At 39.7% G+C, this 17,446-nt stretch overlaps 1 protein-coding gene across 9 annotated transcripts in view; it reads right to left on the bottom strand.

The window, feature by feature from the left end:
- Positions 1–17,446, bottom strand: part of DCHS2 (dachsous cadherin-related 2) — a 236,969-nt gene that overhangs the window by 96,901 nt on the left and 122,622 nt on the right. For all 9 annotated transcript variants that reach the window (XR_004000530.1, XM_030563596.1, XM_030563598.1 and 6 more), the window contains exons 4-7: positions 6,009–6,245; positions 3,102–4,118; positions 1,495–1,682; positions 584–683 (exon numbers count right to left, since the gene is read on the bottom strand). Coding sequence is in view for 8 of the 9 variants with exons in the window: in XM_030563596.1 (XP_030419456.1) it covers positions 584–683; positions 1,495–1,682; positions 3,102–4,118; positions 6,009–6,245 (1,542 nt within the window). In the remaining variant the exon portion in view is untranslated. The remainder of the gene's footprint in view (positions 1–583; positions 684–1,494; positions 1,683–3,101; positions 4,119–6,008; positions 6,246–17,446) is intronic.

The raw sequence follows: 17,446 nt of genomic DNA, 5'->3' as shown, positions 1-17,446 counted from the left end.
ACTGGGCTAGATGGACCTTTGGTCTGACCCAGTATGGCTGTTCTTATGTTCTTATGATGCCTGTCTCAGATTGTCATGAACTGTTCCTATAGCAGGAAAATTTTCAGCTGATCATGGAAAGGGGAGATCATTTTTCCATTGAGATGTTAAACAGTTGCTCATAAATGACAAACTCTGTACTGTATGTGCTATTGGATGATTATGGTCCTAATCTTGGGAAAGCTGCTGTTTTTAACTGAAGATTCTGTGACTTGCCACAGGAGCAAGTAAGCCCCTGTGAAGAGGCAGACGGTGATGGAAAGGAAGCTAGCTGCTCATGCCTCCACAAATATTTCGGTATGACCTATTAGTCCTATGGTACCCTGATTACTACTTACACTGAGGCCTCTACTACAGCAGTGTAAAGGGAGCTCAAAAGTGATTGTAAACCTAGTCTGACTTCAAAGCCCCTTTTCGCTGCCAGAGTTATGTAATTTAGCCTCAGTGTAAACAGGAACCAGACTTTGTATGTTTAGTGGCTCCCTTAAACCCTATCATTATTTTAATACACTTTCTATTGGGCACAACAATTATACATTCTTACCTGACAATATTGAGTATAACACTACACCATTGTTTCCAAAATCAAGGTCCTTTGCAAACATAGTGGTGACAAGTGTACCTTCTGGTTGTCCTTCCAAAACCTGCCATCAAACAATATGTTTACAAGAGCACTTTACATATTATAAAGGATGTTGATGCATCATAATTGAATTCATATACCACAAAACAGTTAAATTCAGTACTTATATACTAGGAGCACTTTCCATTCTAGAATTGGCTACAGTCAATGCAAATAAACTACATTTCAGAGATACTGCTAAATTAATACATTTCTAGCAAATCTCCAATAAAGTTCATTTGTCCATATGTCTTTTCTCTACAGAAATCATTAATATCTCCTGTTTCTGAGGTCATAAGTAAAACATAAGATGCAAATTTAAAGAAAATACGAGTATAATCTTCATCTCCTAATAGTCCTGAAACAGTTCAATTCCAACTGTTCATACATTCACATTGGGTAAGGCATTCATGTATAATATGAGCAATTTTTGCCCTATGATATTTAATACCATAATAAAAAAGCAACCAATACATTAGAAGTAATTTTCTTTAAAAAGTTATTTATTTGATACTGACCGTAAAATGTCAGACTTTTAATTGAATCTGAATACGTGGTTCATTTAGGTCATACTAGGGGAAACAGGCAATGTAACTTTCACATGAAATAAAAGACATGTCTTACTGAGAGAATACACTTGATTTAATAATGTTCATGTAGCATTCAGAGCACATGAATTTCATTAAATACAATACTCTGTGGTGTGTGAACTGAGCTGTGGAAGGAAGTTTCATTTATAATTCAAGCTTATTGCCACAAGATGGTGCTCGAAACAAATCTTGTACTACTATGATTGACCAGATTAAAAAGTCACTGAAACAGGCTCTACAAACCTTGAGGGTTACTTCTTTTCCAGATGGAATCTGAGGGAAGTAAGGCTGATTATCATTGATGTCAGCAACTAAGATATATGCAGTTATTGTGGCATTACGCCGGGGGTCACCGTGGTCAGTTACTAGTACAATCAACTGGTGGTGAGTTTGTTGCTCGTGGTCTAATGCAACCCAGTTTATAATTTCACCTGTTGGACCAAAATAAATAAATAAATAAAATAAATAAATAAAGGTACTGTATTAGTGTATTCACTGTATTAGTGAAATCTTAATAGACTGTATAAAATTCATAGAAATACACACTGCAGAGTTTAAACTAACCGCTTGTGTCATTTGATATGCCTCCTACAGTATACAGAGTACTATCCCAGTTTACTAAACTTCATTCCACTGAAACACCTAGTTAATCAAAGTTTACTTATATACCCCCGGGTCACATTACACTCTTCACTGCACTCTGGATCCCACAAACTCACACAATAAAACAACATCAGCCAACTGTGCAGGCTGGCTATTTTAAAGGAGAAATCTGGCCCTCTCTTCATTGTATTCCAAATTGGAGAACCTCAAGTGCAGACTTTAACTGCTGACCTTATTTATCTTTGCTCTGCTTCGGGGTTAGGAAACTCAACACAGACTCTCTCTGATGACCAGCAAACCTAATCTTCACCATACTCTGAGGCTTGAGATCCCAGTGGCCAAATTTAATACAAGCTTCCGGACAGCTGCTCAACTGCACTCACATTTATCTGAGGATTCTGTGTGTCCTCCTGTTTTTCAGATAGATGGAGTTATATTATACATTTTAAGACCTTCTGTGTTACTTGTCTCCCTCTCTCTGTTTACCTTTAAACTTTTATAAGCTTATTATACAAGACTTTACTTTGAAACAGTAGTTTTATTTTGAGATGTCACATTTCCAAAGTATATAGAAGGGCCCTTCGACCCCTTGGTATACACCATTTTACGTGGTGGAATCTCACATTGCAGATCTGTGTTGCAAAAGCAAACTCTTGCTAGTCAGCATATTCACAGTACCCGTGTTTCTTAAAGGCTTCCCTTCTGCATGACTTTCAGTATTGTATTTTATACTGCTAAAACATACTCGAGATAATGGTTATCAGTGAGAGCATTCTGGGATTCATTTTACAGTGCATAACTTTTCTGAGACCATTTTCTTTTTGCAACACTTCTGATATATTCAATTCACGGTTTTAAACTATAACTATTCAAGATTTTCACAAATGTGCTCCCTTTAAAATGTCTCTATTCCTTTCATTCTTGTTTATTGCTGATCATTTATTTTCAACCTTACTTGACCACTAGACAATTAGGAATTTTTCATATGATTTACTGAAGCTATTATTTAATACTCCCAAATTTTCTACGATCAAACACAAACTCATGAGTGAGTAAGCAAAGAAAAGGCATGACTGAGTTGAGAGTGAAAAAACAAACTCTCTAGGTTGTCCTATTCTTCACTGATTATTCCATCCCAACTTTTTGAGGCTCTGAATTATGCATATTCCCACCCAAGAGAGACATGACAGTTCCTGGACTTCACACATTACATTAATTCTTTTAGAGGAAGACTCATAACATGCTACCTGTGTTGGAATTAATCTTGAAAAACTTTCCATCTGACAAAAGGAAATAGGAAAGCTGTCCATTTCTTCCTGAGTCTCTGTCAACTGCTGTGATGGTACCAACCACACCTCGGGGAACTGGACTTTCCTCAATTTCAAAAAAATAAAGATCACGCATGAACATTGGGGAATTGTCATTTTCATCCCGGACATTAACAATTACTGATGTACTCGCATTTTGCCCTGAGCTGTCCTCTGGGCTGCTGACAAAGGCTCTAAAATTGTACATCTGTGTAGATTCATAGTTCAGATACTTCCGGAGGTAGATCCAGCCAGTGACGGGGTCAATTCCAAATGCAGCAGAATCTGTGCTAGGCTCCAGGGAGTACACTATCTGTGAGGCAGTGTGCTGTGGAACTTGTGTGTGGGCTTGTACTTGCAGAATTTTGGCATCCAGTGAAGAAGTCTCACTGACTTCCACTTGATACACCAAGTTTTCAAAAGTCAAGGTGGTGCCCATCTTTTGCTTTTCAACAATCACGGTCAGCATTAGCAGAGAACTCAGTGAAGGAGTTCCGTGATCTTCAGCTGTTATGTGGAGAGCGTATTCATGCTGCTTATCTGTGAACAGAGTCCTGGTGAGATATACCACCCCAAGGCTTGGATCAATGGTAAATGCATTTGACTGCCTGTTTGCAATAGTATATTTGATTACTCCATTTAACCCACTATCTTTATCTTCTGCATGAGCAATGTACAGAGCTGTGCCAGGCACTGTACTATAAGATATAGTTATCTTATCAGATTCTGTAAGAAATACTGGAGGATTGTCATTGACATCAATCACAGATATATTGACCTGGGTGCTACTGTAGATAGGGGACCTGGCCAGCTGTGACTGGACAGTAAGTATAATGAGAGACTGAGTTTCATGGTCCAGCTGCTTTTTGGTGAGAATGATACCAAACTGAGGGTCAATAGAGAATCTTCCGTAAGGATCACCAGAGGAAATTGTGTAAGAGATCACTTCGAAAGTATCTACAAGTGGGAACAAAAAATACCAATGTAAAAAAATAAGCAACTGATAATGTGAGTGCTTAACACAATACACTATAGAATATCTGTGAAGAATATACTGCAATGTTGTTAGAATCAGCTGAAAAAACGTAATCCCCTTTACAGAGGTTTTTCTTTCCTGAGCTCTTTATGTTTCCTTGCTCATGTCCCTGGAGCCCTTCAATAAAATGAATAATATACAGGCTGCATCTGACTGCATCTATTTTGTCCATTTATGAGATGTTTGATTTTCACCTCCCTGGTAAACCTTTATAGAGAAAATGTTATTGCTTACTCATTTTCTTCTCATTATATAAAATATAGTGAAAACCTCCAATAATTATGTCATTTTTAACAGAACAATATCGCTATAAGCTAAGATTCAATATAGCCAGAACTGAAAAACATGGCAATACATTAAAAGAATTACATTTCATTGAGTTTTTCTCTGAATGCACTTTTGCTATGTCCAAGATAGTTAAATATTCCACTGCAGCGTAATATTCTTTCCCATCCTTTTCCACAGGACCAGAGAAAATTAGCAGAGCCACTCCCCGGGCACTACTATAGTCCTAGCAGGACACCTGAAGCCAATGCACTGTCCTTCCATGGGGGAGAAAGGCAGTGGATTGATGTACTCACAAATATATACAAAGCCCTTGCCCCTACTTCCTTATATGAAGAACTCCATCACCAACATGGCATTTGGATTCCTTTTGCGAGATTCCCAAATCCTGCCTCCACAATGTTCTGCAGAAGAGCCACAACAGAGGTGCCCAGTTAGGGTCTTCTGCAGCTATAAAGAATGTAGCAGGATTTGAGTTTTTCCTCTAAGAAAATAAATGAATAAAATTGATTTAGAAAACATTATAAGATCACCAGGATTTCTCCATTTAATTTGGGAAAACATTTTTTGAGGCAGCAAGTTGTCAAGATTCCCTCAAAGAGTTGCACCTTACTATTGCTTTAATTCAGGGATTTGCTAACTTCTTCAGTGTGGACCAAACGTTAAAAAAGATTCCCACATGGACACCTCCCTGCACATGCATGATTGTACCCACCTGTGGTACAACAACATCCAGGCTGTAACTACAGCAATTGCTTACAAGGAAAAACAATATTACAAAAGTATTTAATGCATTTTAGCTGTCTTTTAGTGCTATTTAACAACTCAAAATAATAAGGTGGAAGCAGTACACCATGTGACCTACCAGCTCACCACAGACCACCAAGAAGTGCTCCATGGATCACAGTTTGGGAATCTATGTTCTAAAGGAGATCCAGTTGTAAATTTAAGCATACTTCTTGGATATAGTATTGTAATGGTGAACTGTTCTTTTTACAACCTGGTTATCCCTGTTCTGGAGAGAAGCCTGGCAGGCAGGTGCTAAGAATCATCTGACCCAACTGGCCAGCATCAGCTGACTGGGTCTGATGATTACCACGCAGGGATATAGATGAGGATCTCAATTCTCAGAGGGAACCTCCAGGAAAGAACTGGGAAAGCATTCTTGTAACTATAGTGGAGGACTACGAGGGATTGAGAGGCTCTGCAAACTCACCTATGCTGGGTGGAACCCTGACTACTAAAATGCCAAAGGGTCCCAAAGACTATGTTAGAAACAGGACTATTACTTTGCATTCTCATTCAACATTTCCTTTTCCGTGTGTTGGACAATATACAGATCACTGAGGTAAGGACTAAGAACTGATCTGGGTGTGGCAGATGATTGAGTCCACCAGTTTACAAGAATGTTTGACATATTAAAAAAATAATGAGTTAAAAAAGAGAGATCATTTTCATATGTTTCTGTATCAGTTAATTAGAACATTTTGCAAACTGTCTGAATGCAATCTAAGTGGACAACTTACTTAAAGGCTCCCTTGCTTTTACAGTTCCAACAGGGCTGCCTTCAGGTACATCTTCAGGAACAGAAAAGGTATACCGTGACCTCTCAAATATAGCTGGTGCCAAAGTGGCCTGGACGATGTTTACTGTGACAGATGCATTAACAACAGAGGTAAGGCCACCACCATCCCGTGCAGAAACAGTCAAGAACATCATGGTATGATCCAAATGACTGAGAGCTGATATCAAGTAAATAATTCCTGAAAATACAGAAAAAATGAATAATGAAGACACTTGAGTTCATGGAATCTTACACCAAGTTTTAGCAAAATGTAAAACGGTTTCAGAGTGCACCTCAAAACGGGGAGAAGGGTGGAACTTAAATATGGCAGGAGACAGACTGTTACATATTCCCTTATTGTGATTTCATAAATAGCAATGTAGATGCATTTGAAGTAACCGTGCCAAACTCTACTCTCAGTTACTCGGGTATAAATCCAGAACAACTGCCGTGATTTCAGTGTAGTAACTCTGAACTTCCAGCAGTATCAAGGAGACCAGAGTTTGACAAATAATAACACTAACAACTCTGGAAGTGAATTAGGGAAAATATAACTTTACTAATGGTAAGAGATTAATTCCACTTCACTAACAGGAAAGTGCATTCCACTTCAGAATGGCAACAATGACACTATCCACAAAACTTCCCAAGGAATACACCCAAACAAATAAAAGCTAAAGCCACAAAACACAAGTCTGTGGGACCTATGGTGGACATCATGATAGCAATCACTCATTGGCTGATCATAGCTTAAGGGCAAGGCATCCTTAACTAGCAATTTATGAGATCTGCTGAACTGGCAAAATGTTATCAATTTACTGATTGGCTTAAAGCAAAAGAAATAACTGCTATAAATTCTGCCTCCTTGAAAGATCAATGCAATGCCTTGTCCATAGCAGCTCTCTTTGGGAGCAGCATTCCTTAAAACAAATGCATTTTCAGCACTTAACTCAAATGAATGGGATCAATATCCCTAAATATATTTTATTCTGACTGCTTGACTAAGTCATTATTACATGTATGATGCCTTTATTCTCATATAATCTACATAGAACTACAGAAACAACCTTTAACTTTAGCACCAATTCCAATGTAAAAGGCAGTAGCATGGGCATACAGTGTTCTTTTGGACTCCATTCTCCCTCCTTACACAGGCAAAACTCCTCTTGACTTTAAAGGGAGCTTTGTTTGAGTCAAGAGTTCACAATCTCAGTAATAACAATTATGTTTAAACATAACTCTCTCTAAGATGTTCATACAGAACTAGAGTGATTCTCCAAAATCGATACTATTAATTCTTCCGTATTTAATGTTGGCCACTTGTCCTTTACAAGTACAGTCAGGATTTCTGAATTAAGAAGCAACAACAAAAATAAACTGATTAGCTCTTAAAGTGCACAGAGGTCTTTAGTGTACATGAAGTGAATGGAAATACCAAAAGATCTAGGGAAGTGCACTATATAGCATAGTATAATAGAACAAGAAAGTACATCAGGATATGTTTGCTGTATCATAAATTGCATGCAGGTACATTGTGAGGCACAAGGCCAAATTTCAAGTGGCTTTGACCATCTAAGACATGGAATAAAGGCACAGTAATTTTGTTTTAGAATGCTTCAGTGCTGTTGATATGGATACTGGTTTTAATTTAAAAATTTTCAAATGTATATATCAAGTGTTATATATCATATTTTTTGTTCATATTCTGCCTTAATTATTGGTGTTAGTGGTATTCATGAAATTCAAAAAAAGTCACAAGTCTATTTCAGTTCAGTTCTGATTCTCATGTACATTTAAGGCCCTTTACATTTCTGAGGCAGCATAAAGGGGTCTTAGTGTAAATGAGATTCAGCCCTTTTTTAGTCAAGCAACAGAATTCCTCCCAAGTCATCTGATAATTTGTTTCCACACATAACTGAATGAAGGATGGGAGATATCAGATGCCCATGGTATCCTGCTTTGACACTGGCTGTTTAAATTATAGTTGGTCAATTTTATTTATTTTGGGACATTTTAGAGTTTCTTCCCTTATTCCCTTTTTGCGGGAATTCTACGCTACCTCAATATCTTATCTATTTTTCTATGGTCACAGTTAATTTAAAAGTCTACATTAGGAGCAAGAGATGATCACAGGCATGGGGAAAACCTATAAACCTAGCATACATAAATATACAGATTATGCTGTTTAAAGATGTCTCCCTACAATGAATGCACATCAACAGAACCAAAAACAAATTCCTATCTTTAGTCTATGTATTATTTGATAAATGATAAATGACTTCGTTAAAAAATATTTCCCTCCAATCTAACTCTCTTTCTCTTTGCCTTCCTCTTGTCCCTTTTGTCCTCCTCCTTCTTCTTTGTGTTTTTAATCTCTTTCTTCTTTTTCCTCCAACATGACCATTATATTTACCTCAGTTTGATAAGGCAGTCTCACTTCTGCTACACGGACACTGATTTGGTAGCACTTGCTCCAGTTTCTATATGAAACTGCACTTTAATTTTTCTCTCTTCCCCACCACTCTGTCACTTTGAGATTCTTGGAAGGAAGCAAGAGTGTGCTATTTTTATTCATGACTACTTGTCCTCCTTTTTTCTCCCACGTTTTGAGAATGATTGATCTATACGTAGAAGGAAACCCATTTCTGCCTGTCTGTCCTTAAATAAGTACAATTTTGAACAAGAAAACTGATAGACAAATTTAAGATTTTGAGGACATTGTTCATTGAGATTAAATATGAGTTTATTAAGGAAAAGTATGCTAAAATGCCACAGTAGTAGTAAGTGTATAAAGTTCCTCAAATGACTCAACCAATGAAGCAGAGTAAATATGGACAGAGTTCTACATATGAATAGACATCTATTAGGAAGATGTCCATATCCCAGGGCCCTTTGTGGAAACCAGTGGAGGCAATAAGACCTCTGGCAATTCAGTAAAATAGATTTTAAGATAAGCACTGTCTTCATAATTTTCTGACTCACAAGACAGATACATTAGGAAAGATATCAGGAGTTCAAGATTGACACTATCTCAGTCTGGCGGTGCGCTTCATCAAATGGAGTGGAAATTATATTAAAGTTCCACCACTTTAGGAAGATTAAATATGACATATCTGCTTGAAAAGAACCATCAAAAGGAATCACTAATTTGGAACAATGCATTCTTAAGTAGAAGGATGGAAAATACCTAAAATTGCTATAAATATTCAAATTTACATTTAGTAAACTTTCCAATTATACTGTCAGTACATTATAATAACAAACTGTATCTTGACATAATTAAAATATATTCTAAAGAATGCTCATAATTAAAGAAGAATGTTTTCTACTAGTAACAGAAGACACTTATTCCAGTGTGACAAACCACAGCGTAATTCAGCAAAGATACAGATGAATTCTGAATCTGTTGTTGCTCAGTTTCTAACCCATTACCACATGCCATTTCTAAGAAGCAGCCTTCTTTTCTTTTGACTTCTTTTTTGCCTTCTGACCATGACTATATTTTACAATTAGTGAGACAGCTCAGCAAAATGTTATTTCAGGGACATAAAACTTTTGGCATTTCCTGAAGTAATTTGAGCAACTGTAGCTTGAAAGAAAAGGTCTTTTTTTCCCCACAGAGGTTAAATGTATAAATATGAATTTTAAATTTTTCTAAGATTGTCACTGTCAGCTCACATGGAATGATCAAGTGTATATATTTTACAATTATGACCAACTCACTACTGGGTATTTTTGTGTGGGATAAGCTAATGAATAGTTTAAAAGTCTATTTCATTTTAGATACAGTTAGATGTAAATGAAGAGTGAAAAGGTTCTGGAGAAAGTGTTAAATTTTGAAATTTCTGCTCTTTAAGAAATAAATTGTGACTTTAGAACATCCCTGAGCAAAGGGTGGTATGCAAGTTGCTCCACTCCAGGAGCACTGAAAGGATTTTGTGACAGAAATGCCTCAGAATCAGAATTTCTCCTCTGCTGCTCTATACCAGCAGCAAATGATAGCACACGTCATGCCAACTCAGCTGTATTGGCCAGAAGATAGAGATGAACTCCAGGTTCTGGCCATTCCCTAGTCTCCTCCCCTGCCTCACCTGCTCCAGGGGAAAGAGATGTAAATGGATATACAGTGTTCACTTACTTCTATCCACCTGGACCAAAGGTCTGGGTAGCACATAGAAGGATGTATCAAGGCAGGTGGTGAATTCCCCATCTCCTGAAGTTATCAAATCAAGAGTGGATGCCTTTTTGAAAGATATGTTTCCCTCATGATGAAGTTCTATGGCCTGGATCATACAGGCAGTCAGACTAGATAATCTGATGAATCTGTTAATGAACATAAGGGCAGTTCTTACTTTAGCCCTAGGTTTGGTTATATATGTTTTTCTCTTTGTCTCTGCTCTTATAAAATTGAACACTAGCTCTGAGGTTAGACAGCTATAGTAATGAACTGACATTTACTTAATTATGGGTGTCACAGATCACAGGAGCTGTGCTAAGCCCCAGCTTTTAAACAGTCCCTTGTGTAAACCCCTTCAGTGTGCCAGACTTCTAAGGGGTTACACTCTTCCTTTAGGGTAGGCCAATTGGCCACTTTTCCAGGATTGAGCCTCTGGGCTCCAGCACTCATTTACACACTGAGAGCTCAGTGAGTTCAATGGAGATGGGATTCCAGTTCAATAACTTTCTGCTATCTTCGGGATTTGATGCATTTCTGCAAGTAGTTGTAATGATACCAGGCAGCCTTTTCAAAACAGAGTAGGGTTTATTACTTAACTGGAAGCACAGAGAAGCAAAGATTAAGACATAGTTCAAACTGGCCATCCCAGGGCTCCCTTGAGTCATGGTGCTGACAGAACCATCTTGGCTTCTTTCTCTTTCCCTTTGTTCTTCAGTCTTAGCTGAGCTCCTGTCTTTCTCCAAAGGCCAGTTCTTACCCTAGTCTCCTGGCATGTCTCGGTCCATTGTCCTCCTGCAGACACATGCTGCAGTCACATATTCTGCCTGCCAGAGTTTCCTGTTGTTAGATGTGAACTGTTCAGTCCTTTTCATATGGGTGGGTTTTAGCCAGTCCTTTAATGACCTGTTCATATCAACCCGACAGTTACATGACACGAATACCTTGTGTCTTCTGCTCTGCCTCAAGCGTAGCCTTTTAACTCTTTTCCACTTTGTCACAGAGTGGAACGTTGTTCTATACTTTTCCACTCTCTCCTTTTCTGTCATTAAGAAAATACAGCAGCTAATTATTACCACTACAGGAATTTGTTGTTTAGAACTCATGGCTTCAGTTGTAAATTTTTTTTTTTAAAGAGAGCACATTTTGTTGCTATTTTATAGAATATATCCTTCCACTATGAAAAACAGTTCCAAGAAGAAAGGCTTATGATGGAAAGCGAATGGAGCAGTGGTTAGACAACTCCTCTGGAGGAAATGTTTTATTGCAACGGAAGTTCCCAGCAGGGACCACACAGATAAAAGTGTGGTTCTACTTTGAGACATTATGATGTAGAAATGGCACCTTCTTACTTGCACATTGGCTCCCAGTGTGTATGGAAACTCATATCTTCTGCTTCTAATACATTTTACTACCTTTTGCTCCTGTTAGCTCAGCAGAGTTAACATAGGTACAGGTCAGTGAGCTTGATCCTATTCTGGCTCACAAGTGATCAAAAGATCACAAGTTCCAGTTGCAGTGCTAAATTCTGACCCCACTTATGCCTCTACAAACCTATTCTCTTTAATGGGTTTGCACAACTGTAATTGAAGACAGAAATCCAGACTGTAGAAACTATTGTTAGTGACAATACACAGCCCAGAAAGAAAACCACTTCACTGTCACGTTGTAGATGCAATCTGGAGGGCTGGCAGCTAGCGAAGTCATATTTCTACATGTAAATGTAGAAGAATTGAGAGAGGAACAAAATAAATATGGATCTTCATGATATAATTTCTATAGAACGATTTTTCAGCATATGAGCACACATTAATGGGGAACATTACAAAACCTAATTTGGGACTAGATTGTGCCTTTTAGGCACAGCTCTGTTTCAGGGGCAGTAAAGAGCGATGATGGTATTTTTCTTCAGAGTTCCCTGTGCCTGGGAAGAGTGCAAAGAGATTTAAGAGATGCAGCATAAGTGTAATGGTTGATACTGAGCAAAATCATGGCCCTACCTGCTCTCTGTCCCTCTACATCCTTCCTCTCTCCCCGCTGAAGGGGACTAATTAGCAAGAAGTCCCTGTGCTGCCCCCAGTTCTGGCACTGTAATACTATCAGGTCTTTACACAGGCCACATAAGTTAGGGTGAAGCTTCTTACTTCCTCCCCCACAATGTGAAACCACATAAGGGATAGGCAGAATCTAGCCCTTCGGGACAGGCTACTCTTGTGGACAATTACATAGCATTCATTATGGGCCTGATACTGCTGTTTTTACTCCTGTTGAGCAGCACCTTACTCTACAGGTAGTCTCACTGGTTCAGTGGAATTACTGTGGAGTAAAGTACTACTCAAAAGGAGAAAGGGAGAATAGGGCCCTACATAATTATTCTCTCTAAGGTATTCTTTAGGTCTTATTCCTCACCATAATTTTGTGTTCCATACATTTTGGACACCAAATCTGCCAAGAGAATACTATGGAGGTAGATTTCAAAAGCAGGCCACCAGCCAAGAGCACATTCTGTATGGCAGAAATACACTGATTTGTTAATGAATTTCTATATATTTCTTCTGCTGACTGCTTTGGACAGTCATCCTAATTCTCCATGGGCTCTTTAAGAAATCAGATTAAAAATCTTAGACTAGAATGATGTATTAAAGTCAGCCAAGAGTAAGGGACGGTGTGGTCCAGGGAGTACCCTTGCTCTAGGAGAAAATATTTTGCTACAGCCCTTTTCAACATAGAGCACTGACTCCATCTTTGCACCCCTTTTGGCTGATGCATTGGGAGTGAATGATGAAACAGAGCCATAGCTTTGCCCACTTGCTCATCGGGTGGGGGATGTCAGGTGTGAAACCCCTGCTCTCCACCTTTCTCATCCCTACCAGAGCCACAGTCTGGGCAAGGCTGGTACAGCTGCACAGGACAGCAAGAGGGCCTCTCTCACCCGCATGGCTATGTAGCCTGAGTTCTTTGGTCGTTGTCTACAGCTGCAAACTGCCATGTTTTTGGAACTAGCACCTCTTTCTCTTGAAAAATGAATGTCTTTTTTTTAAACAAACTAGCAATAAAAGAAAAAACACTATAGTATCAATGCCCCTACCAAATCTTGGTCCCTGGCCAACAATTATTACCATTTATGCTTTCAGCTGTCGATAGCTAAGTATTTGTTTATCACTAGTCATCCACTGAACAAGCAAAGACAGAAATTGAGCTAATCTAACTGAACCAACATATTTTATTGTGTTTACAAGTATACTCAATTATTCAATTAGCTTGCTATTTTTTTCTCTTTGCTCACAGAACTAAAAAGTAAGTTTAGAACAAGCAAATAACCATGAGAAGAGTAAGATCAATGACTATTTAGTAGCAATCTTTCACATGAAATTGACTGCCATGGTGGCTTTAACCCAGGCAGTATTTCTGTAGAGAATTCTTGGACTGATCTACTGACAAGAACTGACACCCAACTCAGACAGTAGGCAGATGGCAAAAATGGTATGTATAGTTCATTACCCAAATTCACCTTCAAATCTGGCAGCTGACCCCATTACTTGATACTATGTAGGTCAATGCTCATCTCCAATGACCTATTCAGAGTATGTTTTAACCTATCGGCAGTGAGGCTTAAGTACTGCTTTGGCTCTTACATGTGACAGAGCAGTTACTATGGCAGAGAAATTAGATAGTAAAAATGTGCAGAACAAGCAAACATGAGGCAATTCCTTGACAGAAGATAGCATGTAGAAGATGGGATCCTGTGTCTAACATCAAGAGCATGGTTGCAGAGGTGGAGGAGGATGGCCCTTTATCTCACTTCTAGTTCATCTTCTCATTGCCTATTTTTTGCTCCTTTATAATCTTTGAAAAATCAAATTTAGGTTCCAAGTTTATCATTTCTTCTGTATTCAAAATGCATCTGTTTTATTGAAGCTATTTTCTTGACAGCAACCATAACACAACATTCCAAAATACAGTTTATAAAGAACTAGTTTAATAACTGTCAGGAAAATAAAAGCTTTCTTGGGGGATGTAGCGGGATGACCGGCCTGGAAGGGGTTGGAAAAGCCCTGAAGAGGGCTGGGGCTGGGCAAGGTAAAACCCTGCCTGATTCGGGGAAGTGGCTGCAGCTGGAGCCATGCCCCAAATTGAGCAACAGGGCCTTATAAGGCCAGGGAAGCTAGAAGCAGCAGTCTCCCTCTGGCTGCAGGGAGCTGGAGACAGGGCACCTGAGTGGAGCAGGGCTGGGGAAAGGCAGAGGAGCTGGGGAGCTCCAGCCTGGAAAGCTCCAGCCTGTGGCCTAGCATTGGGCTAAGAGGTACTGGGGGTTGCAGAGGGCAGCCCAGGGGTAGGCAAAGGCAGCAGGTCCAAACACAACCTTGCCAGTGATGAGTAGGCTGATACTGCAGTCTGCCCCAGGGCATGGGGGCTAGACAATGACTGGCAGTAGCCTTATACTGAGGCGAGGTGGGGATAGTGGGTGGGGGTTCCCTGGGGAGGGGTGACCCTGAGAGAAAGAGGTTACTGCCAGGGGGCAGCACCCCAGCTAACAGGGCACCGGAGTTCAGAGAGGGACATCGGGACCAATGGACAGGCAGATCACCAGCCTGTAGAGGGTGCTCCGGAGCTGGAATGAGCTAATTCCCAGAAGTCATCAGCAGGAGATGCCGCAGGGGCGAGTCTGCACGTCTACAGGGGAATTTACAATTTTGTTTACATTCTATCTGCTATAACAGAAACAGCTCTAGCTTGAAAGAATTAGGTTAATAAAGCTTGGCACTGAGGCCCTTTGCTTGCTAGCAGGACTATTTCACCCCAAGTTTGAAAGGTCTATGTATTCTGCTGCTGCTGCTGTACTAGGCAATCCCTAACATACCAATTTCCAGTTAATAGTTTCCTTCCTAAACCTACACCTCTATATGGAGAAAGCTTCCTACAGCCCCTTCTGCCTGGATTCTTGTGCTAAAATTACATTTTCTTGCTGTTAAAAAAGCAAATACACATATGGAAAATATCTAGATATATAAAATTGTAGGTTTTGCCACAGTAGGTGCTTAATTTATGGAAATCTGTATCAAAATATATTTTTTGCTATGCTAATCACTCAAAATTAAAAAATATGAAACTAGGGATAGAGACTGTCATTCAGATTTGACTAGTCTGGCACTCTGCATTCAAAAGGGGCCAGTACTTGAACACTTAAAAAAGGAGGTAATACCCACCTATAATACACATAGCCTAGTCAGCAGGCAAATTATTCCTTCAAACTTGCAGATATTATTTTAGCTTCCAGGGTTACAAATATTAGTGAGCCAGATATTATTAATCAATACACAATACATTAACATTCTGGTGGCGCAAAGTACTCCAGTGTGTAAGCCTTTCGAGCAAGGCAAGAGTGGGGGTAATACGGTACCATTTAGGCACAAATTCATATTATGAGTGAGCTGTACCTCCTGCCTCCTAGAACAACCCTGCTGTGATACTCCTGGGGATGCACTAGAAGGAGAAGGAGTTTGGTCTTTGCCTACTCTCTGATCCATCTAGGGAGCCATACGCCTCTGGAGCAAGCATTTCCTGCACTTCTTTGAGCACTGGGATTTGGCTGCACTTTTATTAGACTATGTGGGGCCAGGGAAGGATGTCTCCTTGTACCTCTCCTATGCCCAGTTCAGCTGGACAATGGCCAGTCACAATCTGACGCCAGAGGACTGGAACTTTAAAACATCCGGCTGTGTATCTGTTCATGCTTCAGTTAGCTTTCTGAATTTGGGTTTTGAGCCTACTGTAAGGCATGTGTGTGTTATAAGACATCCCTGAACTATAGCCTGATTACCACATGCGATGGTAAGTCATTTCTGTGCTAGGCTCCAGCCAATCCACAAACCAGGAGCTGGTCTGATGTCTCTCAGAAAAGGCATATAAGCCTCACCGAAGAAACAGCAGCTCAGTCTGCCCAATGTCACTTCATAGCTTGTAAAAGCAGCAAAGAGTCCTGTGGCACCTTATAGACTAACAGTTGTATTGGAGCATGAGCTTTCGTGGGTGAATACCCACTTCGTCAGACACACTTCATAGCTTTCCATTCCCCCCCTGTCTGAGGGGTGACAGACTCCATAGGCCTTAGCCTGCTCCACCCCTGCTCCAACTGCAACCTTGCTCCCAGTCCTGCTCCAGGCCTGCCCTTCCTCCTGGCTGCCTCCCAGCCCCACTATTGCTTTGCTCTGACCCTGCTTTTGACTCCTGACTCTGACCACTGGCACCAGTTCCTGGCCTGCCTGCCACTGCATTGACCAATAGGCATGGCTGCTACTGCTCCATCCATTAGGCCTGACCCTCCATATCTCACTTTCTGACACCTATTCACTAAACACTCTCTGAATTGCACAAAAAATTTCTCTTCCACAAACTTGTATAAGTACTTAAAAGTGAGGAAAACTAAACATTAGCATTTAAATGCAACTGTTTCACAGAAGTATTGTAATTCCCTCACACAAGATTTTCATGCTTCATGACATCACAATCATTTAGCAAAAATTTTCAGTTGCTGGTTCAAAGTCTGATCGAATTTGCATGTTTACTTTACAGTGGCAGTTGTTTATTTTGGAGATTGCAAAGCCACTAGGAAATATTTCTAATTTGTCTTATTAAAGTCACAGGGCCAAATTAATCAGATTTTATTAAAAAAAAAAAAGTGCAATCTGATCTCAGTTGGGTCTTCCAGTGAGAGCTCCTGAAGTGGGGGTTAAAATCATCTTACTCTATAAATCTGGGAGAACTGGTACTGCAGTACTCATCTCTCTCTCTCACACTCACACAGGGTGGGTGGCATTAAAAAAATCAAAAGATAGATGAAAAACCACTACATATATCTTTTTACTCTTATGATTTAGGGGCATCTAACTCATGATTTTTTAATTTTGGGGTTGGGCAATACTGAGGATATGGATTGCTTAAGCGTACTTTCCTTCCTGTGGACTATATAGCTCCATGAAACTCTCCTTTAATATGGTGCCTACAAAAAACAAACTTGACAACTGTTAAGCAGCTGGAATGCTGAAACGGGTGCTTATCATGCTGCCCAATATTGCCTCAGACTTATATAGTCCTTCCCTACTGTCAGTGTCCATCAGATTTCTCTTGCTGTATAATCAGACTGTGTAAGTTATTTGAGGCAGGGACTGTCTTTGTATTATGTGTATGAACAGTAACTAGCATAATGAGGCCCTGATTGTGATTTG

The sequence above is a fragment of the Gopherus evgoodei genome, chromosome 5, assembly GCF_007399415.2.
Source record: "Gopherus evgoodei ecotype Sinaloan lineage chromosome 5, rGopEvg1_v1.p, whole genome shotgun sequence".
Lineage (NCBI taxonomy): Eukaryota > Metazoa > Chordata > Testudines > Testudinidae > Gopherus > Gopherus evgoodei.
This window is presented reverse-complemented; position numbering and strand designations above follow the sequence as displayed.